The sequence below is a fragment of the Aythya fuligula genome, chromosome 5 (genome assembly GCF_009819795.1).
Source record: "Aythya fuligula isolate bAytFul2 chromosome 5, bAytFul2.pri, whole genome shotgun sequence".
In the NCBI taxonomy this organism is placed as follows: Eukaryota; Metazoa; Chordata; class Aves; order Anseriformes; family Anatidae; genus Aythya; species Aythya fuligula.
In genome coordinates, this window is record NC_045563.1 from 59,415,658 (window position 1) to 59,426,880 (window position 11,223).

The 11,223-nt window shown below is 37.4% G+C and overlaps 1 protein-coding gene across 6 annotated transcripts in view; it reads left to right on the forward strand.

The window, feature by feature from the left end:
• The window catches only part of SYT9 (synaptotagmin 9), a 66,818-nt gene extending 57,164 nt beyond the window's left edge, over positions 1-9,654 (forward strand). The window contains exons 4-8 of one of the 6 annotated variants that reach the window (XM_032187659.1): positions 2,452-2,572; positions 3,657-3,828; positions 4,463-4,592; positions 5,199-5,355; positions 6,223-6,273. In XM_032187659.1, the coding sequence (XP_032043550.1) occupies positions 2,452-2,572; positions 3,657-3,828; positions 4,463-4,592; positions 5,199-5,306 (531 nt within the window). In that variant the 3' untranslated portion in view covers positions 5,307-5,355; positions 6,223-6,273. The other 5 variants (XM_032187658.1, XM_032187660.1, XM_032187657.1 and 2 more) reach the window with 5 other exon arrangements.
• The last annotated feature ends 1,569 nt before the right edge of the window (positions 9,655-11,223 follow it).

Sequence of the window (11,223 nt, forward strand, 5' to 3'; positions counted from 1 at the left end):
TGCCATAGTTGACAATTTCTAAATATTCCAATATCTCGGTTGAAACAACAGATGCCTTACAGTTTATTTGTTTTGTTTTATTTTTATGATGGAAGAAAGCTAAGTAATTCAACAATGCTATCTTCTCCTAAAATTTTGTGACCAATTCCTGAAAAATAACCTCTCAATCAAAATCTGCCAGACTGACAAATTCCCCAAAATGCCAAAAGATAACTTCTCTTAATTGCTTGGAGTGGCTTATGAAATTCTGTTCCCCCTCAGAGTTGCTTGGTTAGCAAGAAAGAATTCTACAGTATGATTCTATAAATCTTAGATTCTATGAATCTAAGCATCTTAGAGATGTGGAATTAAAATTCTGGAAGTTTTTCTTCTTCACGGTGGGGAAAAATTCTTTCCCCTACAAATGTCTTCCTGTAAAGGTAAGTGCAGGTGTTAGCCAAGAGAAATTTCTCCTGGATATTCTGACACCACTTTGTAAGCCTGTAGGACTTAAGAGCATCACCTTCTCCAACAGCACTTAGATCCTCCCACAAAGCAAGTCAGTGGCACAGTGTTGCAGCAGGTCTGCTTCCAAGTACAATCCACCAAGAGACTCTAAAGAGGGTGAGTCATATCAGCTATCCTGATATTGTCAAAGCCTTTATCAGCTTTACAAACACCACAAAACACTGATCTTTAGAACGGAAGAGATGACAGTGGACAAAGTTAAGTCAGGGTTAAAAGCTAGTTATTACTGACAAAGGGCCCACATTATCAGCGTTTTCCTTCTTTGACAGCAGCTCTCTTCAATAGCAGCAGAAGGAAAGGACCCATTTCTGCCTGAATGCACATATTTTCTGAAATCCCTTCTGACATACATTTTTCTGCAACAATGACCACAACTTTTTGTCTTGCACAGCTTCCCTGTTAACTCAAAGCTACATACAGTGACCTCATAGGCTCTGGGCATCAGTCTGCACAGCAGCTAGCTCAGACATGATTTGTTAGGAGCCCTTTCAAGGTATTTTCACTTGCCTTTCATGTCCTCCACCACCCTTCGTTTGAGAGAGGGAAACTGGAAAGGGGAGATGGGGAAGGGTACATGCACATGTATGTGCAGGATAGAAGCTATTACAAACAGCTCCTGAAGACTTATCAACAGATTCTTTGATCTTTACACAAATCAAAAGGCATCCCTTGATCCATACTTAAAGAGCACTTAGCTTACATGATCTCTAGTCAAGTAAGGGAGAGCTTAGCAGTAGCACCATGAGATAAGGGAGGCAGTCAAGGTAGAAGAATATCCTTCTTCTGATGGTCATTTCCTCTGTCAAGTTCTACATTCAAAAAATGAAGGACTGTCTATCTAAAAGTGCCTAAAAACAGGACAAGGGCCCCAAATTTATGTATATACATTTAAAACCACCATCTTTTCCATCCAACTATTTTCTATTAGGCTTTGCTACAGTACTGAGTTTCACAGGAAAATTAGAAGACAAATACTTTCAGTGAATCAGAAAGTTCATTTGAGGTGAAATTCACAAAACAAATATAAGGATTACAAAAACTGACTTTTTCACAACCTGCTGTCCTCAGTGGGATGCTTCTTCCACTCATTCTCAGAAAATATTTGTTGGAAGCAATCTGTCATCTTCTTCCCACTAACAAATTTCTCAGTGGGATACATAGGAGAACTCCATTCATACCCCATGTCTCCTACTTTAGACAAGAAACTTCTTGCAAGACAAGAGGTTCTTTCTCATCAACTTTTTCTGAAGCTTTTATTATTATTATTATTATTTATTTATTTGTATTTATTTCCTGGAGAGATTTATTTATTTATTTTAGCAGAGACTGTATCCCAGGCCTCCCTATTCCCAAGGGCTTGCCTCTAGACTCAGTATCTGTTTAACCCTAACAAATGCCAGGTATTCTGAAGTAGAACTCCTGTGTCAGTGTGTGAGCATAAAACCTAGAACATAGTTTTGAATTTACTTTCTTCACTCAAGAATGAAATATTGGGTTACAGGAACTAGGTCTATGAAACTATGGAAAACTTTACTCTGCCCAAGCAATGTTCATTCTGTGAATCTCACTATGGGCATCCTTCTGCAGACCAGAAGGAAAGGCACAGAGATCTGCTGCAACTTGACAACGTTACACACTTCAAAACACAAGACAGAACAAACACATTCCCAATGCCTCACTCACACTATACCTCATTACTTAAATGCATTTCATCTCCAAGGACTGAGTACTAAAAACTGTAACCACATTTAAACTTCACAGCTTTGATGGTCTAGCAACAAATGTAGTGACATGAATCTTGTATGCAAAGGTTTCAGAATGAGAATTCAGCTTCTGCTTGCAGAAATGTAGATTCTCAAAGGTTTATTTTACCCTTAGCTCTTGTTATGGTTAGGAAATAAATTGTTATTATTGCTTCACATTGTCTCTCTTTCCTTGGAACAGGATAACGTCGATCTTGGTGACCTGATGTTTTCACTCTGCTACCTTCCAACAGCTGGTAGACTAACTATTACAATAATAAAGGCAAGAAATTTAAAGGCAATGGATATCACAGGAGCATCAGGTAGGAATGTATTTAATGGTCAAGGTGGATTTCTGTCCCCTATTCCTGCTGAGTCACAAAACTCCAGCACCGTCAAATTTTTATTTTTTTTTTTAAAGAGAGGTTCTTACACTGCAAGCTCTTGAGTCACTTGAGTACAGAAGTTTCTGAGAAGTAAACAATATATTTTAGCTCATTCTGTTTTAACCAACAGTTTAAAATATTCTGCTCTCAAAAAGAGAGCAACATTATTATTTCTAAAGCCACTATGATTCAAAACAGGATTAGCTGGCCAAACTATGTTCCTAACATCGGGAACTGTGTTGTACAGAAGACTATTTGTTATGACACAGAGACAGACTGACCACTGACAGTCTCCAAGAGCCACTGAGCCAATTCTGCTGCTCTTGACATATGGACAAAACAGTGATCATCACAGCCTTTTATCAACAACAGCTGCAAAATTTGCTAATGAAAACGAGGAACTAATTCAGATAAGAGTTCATAGACTTATTTGCCATGCTAGCAGTTGCAGGGCTTTCAGAAAGGAGCTACAAGGAAATAGGTTGTTGGTTTTTTGTTTGTTTGTTTTGTTTTGTTTTTGTTTTAACTGCATTCAGGAATTCCCAAATAATTATAATTCTCTGGAGGAACATAATCCACTAAGTTTTACACTTTGAATTATATTAAACCATACATCAGTAAATCCTACTGTGTACAATACTATCGTCTTCTGTCTGTCCTACAAATCTGCAGAAGTAATAATTATGCTGTTATAAGTACACTGATACATAGGCTGTTGTATAAAAGAGTCTTGTGTAATATAGTTCAGCAGATATTTTAATACCCCTTTAGAGGCCAGTACACAAAAAAAAGAACTTCTTGAACCTGAATTGTTCGTTATAGGCATTCAACAATATAAAGCTTTCCAATGTCCATTACCTCCCAGTCATTCCATGGTAATAAAGAAGCTCAAATTCCAGTCAGGTACAGGTAACTAATTCTGCAAGCAGGTATGGGCAAAGAGACTGCTCCCTTTACTTTCCATTTATGTTTACTTCAATACAACAAAAGAAAACCAACATTATTCTTGTGATTCACACAGATCCCTACGTGAAGGTTTCTTTAATGTGTGAAGGAAGGCGACTAAAGAAAAGAAAAACTTCCACCAAGAGGAATACCCTTAATCCCGTTTACAATGAAGCCATAGTCTTTGACGTCCCTCCAGAAAACATTGACCAAATTAACTTGTCGATAGCTGTTATGGATTATGACCGGTGAGATACCTGTACCTGTAAAATAACATTATCTATTGGCTCAAAACCTCTCATTGTAGATCTGCATCCAGAAACAAAGTCATTATTTTTCTCCCAATATATGAGAAATTAAATAATTTGTCATATTGAGTTTGGTAGAAGACTAAAATATATCATATTGTCAGGCAGAATTTCCTTTATCAATTTTAAAATACAGATTTCTATCCATAACCAACATAACTAAGCTGCGTATGCTTAGCAGAACTGAAATAACTGAACATACAATCAGACAGTCCACACACCAATTTTCCATTTGTGAACAATTACACTAACTCCTTAGACACACACCTCCATTTCTAAAATTGTGGCTTAGTTTTGTATTTGCAACTAATTACAGAGCACAATCAAAGAATTTTGTACACTTCTTATACAAAAATGAAATAAATGCATACAGATGCACAGTTTATGCTACAATGGGGAAGGCATTAAATTATTTTGATTGCAAAGAGCCAACCCATGTATTTTATAGTTCATTATATTTTGGGGCTAGAATTAATTCTAAAAACCCATTATTAATGTCTCTAATGAAATATGGAAATGATATGATTCTAAAGGTAAAATTTTAAGAAAAACATATTATGGAACATTTTCACAGTGTAGGTCACAATGAGGTCATTGGAGTATGCCAAGTAGGCAACGATGCAGAAAGTCTAGGTCGTGACCACTGGAATGAAATGCTCTCATACCCACGGAAACCCATCGCTCACTGGCATCCTCTCGCAGAGGTAAGACTTATTTCTTGCTTCCCCATTACTATAATGTTAAATTCTTCCATAAGGCATCAGAAGTTGGATAAAATTTTACAAACAAAACTAAGATCCACATGTGTACTCTTAAATCCTAGAAAAGGGCTTAGAAACACCAATATTAGTAACAAAGTCTGCTCCTTTAATTACTTTCCACTCCTGTGAAATTGAATGTCTAATATATACATGAATACCACAGACATTATACACTAGATAAAGGGTTCCATTTTGGTTTTGGTGGTGGTGGTGGTTTTTGTTGTTGTTTTGGTTTGGTTTTGTTCATTTGTTTTACTTAGGATCTTGGGTAACTTTCACTGATAATTGATACAAAGAAATAGACCTCTTTAAAGGAATAACCAAGACCTACTGTTTTTCTATATAAAAATCTAATCTGACTTCTTCTCTTGTAAGACTATATCACCTATGCCACTAGAAAATCTCAAGGGATGTCTAACTGCCCTGAAAAAGATATGTTTAAGTGTCTCTCAAGATCTGAGACGTTAATAAGAAGCCACACAATCAGAAAAACTTTTAAGGTTCCTATTTTTTTGTTTTGTTTTGTTTTGTTTTGTTTTTTGTCTTTAGGGCCCTATTCAGCAGAAATGTTATGCAGGTCTTCTGCGCTTGGATGACTGCCGAAGAGGCTTCCTCACCCTTTTAACCTATTCAGCAGAAATTTGGCATTCCTGTTGAACTCTTTCTTAGCCATATCCTCAGGGGCTATTCCACAGAGTCCAGTGGGGTAAAGATGTCCTTTTAATCCCTCTGTCTAATCCTCTCCCCTCCCAATACAGGGAATGCTAATCCTGATTCATGAGACACAAAAATTCAATGATCTGACTAAATTGCTTCTTAAGTGTTCCCATGGTTTATTTTTAATAATAACTTTTATTTGTTCATAATATAATAATTAATTTAATAATTTTTAATTTTTCAACCCTATGTGGTTGAAAATAATGGTCAGGCAACAGGAAGATGTAACAAAATGGCAAAAATACCACAGCATTACCAGGTCTCCATAAGCAATTACTGGTGCCTGAGGACCACAGCAGTGCACTTGCAGCAGGGCGACCTTTGAACGCTCACAAGCTCTGTTGCAGCAGGAATGCACTATGCCTTTTCAGAGCACGGGTGGTGCCAACAGACAAGTCTGTTGTAGAGGATTATCAAGCAAAGCGGGGAAGTTCTGCCCTTATTTCTATGCCCAAAATGAGAAGTTACCTACTGGCTGAAATGCCACACTAGAAACGCCCACCTGGGCATATGAGAGTTGGATTTAGAAAACACATCACTGAGCTCTCAACTCTAGCCAAACGGTGATAGGGACCGCTTGAGAGAGCATGCGAGAAATATTGCAACAATTACTGTCTCCTAGAGCAGGAGAAGTGTCTCTTAGCAGCAGTTGGCTACGTCCTTATATCCAACCTGTCTTCCCTCTTCAATAAATTTTATTGCAGCCAGAGCCCACAATTAGGTTTTGACAGCTCTTCCCTTTTCACAGGCATCCTGTTCTTTTCATACATGCCTGGCTAACTTCTCTAGATTTCATTACTGTGGATTGATTTTCATGTCACTAAGCTAAACAGAGACACTTTTTTTTCCTTCCCAGGAATCAAGTGGGGGAGGGTGTCCAGCGCATCCCGGCTGTGCAGAGAAATATATACACAGCATATCATTTTGGTTCCTGAATCAGGATTAGACTCAGCGAGAGCTTCTGGAACCTCTGTGGCCACAGCCATAGGACCCTGAAAATTTGCTGAATAGGACCCTCAGTCTTCTACTGTGTGAAGAGCTATTGGTTTCAAGTAGTGCAATGTTATCCACTTGTAGCATTAGGTCTCCAGCCAACACTGTTGCTACTGATAGATTATTTGTATGGTCATAAGCATTACCCAAATTCTACCATAAGTTCTGTTCATTAGAATAACCCAGATTTTACAGGTAACATGATAACAATGAAAAGCGATAGATACTGGACTGGAACCAGCAACAGAAGTGGTTCTTGTATTAAAAAAAAAAAAAAAAAAAAAAAAAAAAAAAAAAAGAAAGTGCTGTAGTGTAAATTGATAGCTTTGGAAGTCTTTTTTTTATTTATTTTCTTTTTTCTTTTTTTTTTTCTTTTTTTTTTTTCCCCCAGAACAATTGTTATCAGACATTTATTTTCTGATGAAAGGTTTTATCCCCACAGTCAGTTGGTGTCTCCTTTCACCTTACATGAAAATAAGGTTATTAGAGTCCTTTGCAGAAATCCTTCAAATCTAAAAGCTTGAAATAAGTTCATGCCATACTATGAAGAACACTCCTGGAAAACTCAACAATTCTTCAAAGCCTGCCCAAGGAACATTTCAGAATGGTAACTGGGCATGTCCAGAAGAACAAAGAAATACAGCTATAAAATAGCCCTAGCAAAACCATTTCACTACACTATCAACTAAAGCCTTATGTCAGCAGACCAGTGATATAAATACAATGCTTATAACTGTTCATGCATGATCCTCACTTCAGGCAAAATTCTGCACTCTCTGCTCAGGCACATCTCCCAGGAGCCAATGTGAGGAGATACGCATGAGCAAAGAGGAGGACCTTTTCCTTTGGAGTGGCGTTCTTTGATTTCCTGGGCAACTCATTATACATGCATCCCTACCTGGGATGCAAAACAGGCAGCTGCATGCTTTCCCACTGCAATTGCTATTACCAGGGCAATGTAAAGAACAATAGCTTCTGTAAAAAGGAAAACACCTATGCAGCTAGCTCGTTTTGTCTTCATGTAACAGGGTAAAAGCCTTTCTAAGATTTGTCTCTAGCGACTGAAAAGGGCATAAAAAGAAAAGTAATATCATTATAATGGCTAATATTTTAGATTTTATTACCATACTCAGTTCATTAATGCTCAAGGGGCTGGCATCAGGAGAATGATTTTGAAAACAGTTCTATAACAAAGAAGATATCTCTATGTTCAAGAAGCATTTCAAGTGGAATCAAGCACACCTCAAAGGCTTAGAGATGAGGGAAAAAATATATATTTTTTAAAATCCTCCTAACTCTTGTTCTCTGACTCATGATTTACAAACTGTTACCCAGGCTATGGCATTACTGTGTTCTTTATAAAAATACCTGCCTCTTCATAGAAGTGCAGAAGCAGAGCAGTAGTTGTTTTCTACACCTGGATGCTTTACTCTTCACTTTTATACTCCAGTTAATTGATGCTATTCCCTAGAACTCAAACATTCCCAGGGTATCGTTCTTGTGGGCTGGTACTAAAATGTGAAGACAGCAGCAGCGTACAATAATGCAACAGTGCATTGAAGTAACAGAGTGTTTACTGCTAGAAAGCCAGCTGGAAACCAAGAGATAATTGTGATCCCAATACTGTTCACACATGCTTTTCTGAACTATGATTCCCAAAGGTGAATTAGTAGAAGGGCACAAACAAATAATTCCAAACCTCCAACCCTCATTTGTTTTTTTATTTTCCATGAATGAATGATTATGCTGTATCACAAGTACAGTAAGAGTAAAATAGAAATAAATCCCTTAGAAATACATCTCAGTCAGATTTTAATCCTTCTTCACTCATTAAAAGATGTGCTATTAAACTGTTAATTTTAGTTTTCCATAACAAGCCACAATTTCAGGTATTATTAAAAAATAGAACGAAAAAAGTCAGTGAGAAAACCTTCCAAGATACTGACACTGAGGCAGATTATAATGGGAAGTTGTGTGAAATTCCCCTGCTAAAATACTCACAAGCACAATCCTTCTGCTGTTGAGTGCTGCAATTTCTTTATTTTCACTGAATTCACAAGACATCAAAAGCATCACTGTTCTTTTGCCTCATTTTCCCCTGTAAATAACCCTGGCAGTGCACCAACATGCGTACATCGCAACCTGTGGCAGGGAGTGGCAGAACAGAAAGCAAGTATGGTAGGAAAAAAAAAAAAAAAAAAAAAAAAAAAAAGGAAGAATGCTCATTTGGTCTGAAGTGAGACAACAGACCAGAATAAAAAGTAAGGTTACTTTAGTCCACCCATCTCGGTTTGAGGGCATAGTTGGGATTTTTTTTTGTTTTTTAAACATCAACCATTATGAATGGTTATATCAACACTGAGCACCTGAAGTCAGAAGTACAAAAGATATATTTAGAGTTTTATAATTTGGCAATGTTAGAGCACTGAGGGGGCCTATTTGCCATTAAAAATAAAAAATAAAATTTAAATTTTAAAAAATGCTACAAACTCTCTTTATTCTCTTCTAGCTTAAAAGCAACAAACGATAAAGGGAAAGGGAGAAAGAGGACTGGAAATTCAATTGAAGAGTCTGTTTGACCCAGTTAGAAATCTACCAAATTAAATTACACTTAATGCATTTTGAGTTCATTTGAACAGAAAGAAGAAAAAAACATACTAGGTAACTCAGCCTGAATTGTCATCAATAAAATGTTTTCTTCCCTTTAGAACAGTGCGTTGTCAATTACATCTCAGTGTCAAGCAAGAAAACAATGGCTTTCTTATCTAAAAGGGAAAAAAGCATGTAGAGAAAGCAATCTACAACTTTGTAGAATTTAATAGAAACCCTCTGTGCTGGGGAAAATCGGAGCAGGACAGACTCTGTAACAACCTCACTTTGATTCTTGCTGTATTTACTGCAAGGCCTTGCTTGCAACCAATATTCTGTTTGGAACAGCCTTATGATACATGAACCAAGCTGTGCAAGGTGTGAGGGCACTGCACATTCAGGGCTGAGCTGCATTTAGAGTTAGTATCTGACACAGTGGGTTGGGCAACGAACTACAGCTGGGAAAACTCCAGGGTCCTGCGGTTCTCTGAAAAGACTTCCACCTCCTTGAAGGCCCGAAAAATGCACTGATCCAGAGGGCAGAGACAAATGCTATTCATGAAAGGTATCGTCAGGACAAACTCAACTGCTGACTGAACACTGCACACATGGCACAGAAGGGAAGATGACGTGAGAACTTGTAAGCATCTGGGTTGTTTGATTATTTTGTGTGGGTTTTTTAGTTTGTCCTTCCTTTTCTCAGATGTAGACACTGTAAAACTGAAATGTTTTACGTCGTTGCATGCTGGCCAAATGTCATTTTTAATACCCCTTGCAAAGATGCACAAAGAGAGCTGTGTTGTTTTGGTATACTTTCATTTTCAATAACACATGAACATTGTGCTATTCTTTATTATTTCTTGTTCAGTAAATAGTCCTGGTATCTCTATGTTTCATGTCTAATTTTGGAGAGTAGAGCCATACCTGTATCAAGGCTCTCTCAACTAGGTGGGCATTTTGTTTCAGTAGAAATAATGCATGATTCCTTTCACAGTGATGGTTTGAGGGAAAAAAAACAATCTTAATTTTATAATATGTATTACAATCTTCTAAACACAAGTAAAAATGTACTGTGATTTATTTATATAAATCTAGTCGGAACAAGTAATTTTGATCTTAATAAAAACTCTGTAAGAAATTGTGCAATTGTAATTTACTACTATTTTGTATTTAATAAATTAATGTTTAATTCACTATTCAGAAACACACAGCAAACACTTCGTAAGTGTTTTAACTCAACTTTTTTTCCAAAGTCATTTTGTTTCCGTAAGTAAACGAGACCAGAAGGACAAAGCTGTTAACACAATTGTTATTTTACAGCACTCAAACAAGATCTGGAGTTTTGAATATGGAACCCTCCTCCTGTTTAGTCCCATGGACACAATCATCATTGGAGAAACATTTTTAGAGATATCAAATATGATTTCTATATTTAATATCAAAAAAGAAAAAATCAAGAAGCTACAGAAGTACTTCTACCAATTTATAGTGTTGTAAATTAGCAAAATTAGTATTTAACATGGCAGGTTATCAAAGTTAGCATTTCTCCTGTCAATACCTGACATGTAGCTTAGGGAAATCCCCAGGCGACCACTGGCAGAGCCCAGAAAGAAAGGGAAAAGAGAGCACAGCTATATCTGTGGTATGACCATACAACTGCACCTAAAAAGGCTATATTCTTGTTTTATTTCATGCCAGCCGGAACTCCATATCCATCAGCAAGGCTTCTACATGTGCATGTCATCTACTTCAGTGTGAGTTTCTCTGTTTCTTTAGGGATAAGATTGGTCTCTCCTCATATGGAACATCTAGCCTACTTGCATGTACTGCATTAATATGGGGTCACTGACATAAACTGTGGCCACAGAATTTCATGCAACTGGAATCTAATTCAGCTCAGTTCTCCTCTTGGGACTATTTGACAACACAGATGGATGACAAAGACACGCAAAGAGTCCTGTAGTTTGGAAGTTACTATTACCCTTACAAGGGGCAGCACCTGCAGGCCCTCGGTAGCCTCTTGTTCTTCTGCATTCCATACAGGTGCATGGGCAGGAAATCAGTGCTCCAGAGAGCTGGCTTGGTAAGATCATGGGTGAGATGGAAAATTGACTAAGGACACCTGTATAGAAATTTTTGTCCCTGGCAATGACTGGAATATTTACCGCCCGCCACATAAGCCACCACAAACTAGACTAGAGCAGAGGTTTGTGAACTTCAAAAGTGTTTTTAATGTCTTTCAAAAATACTGTTTTGGATGTTTCTATTCCTTTGT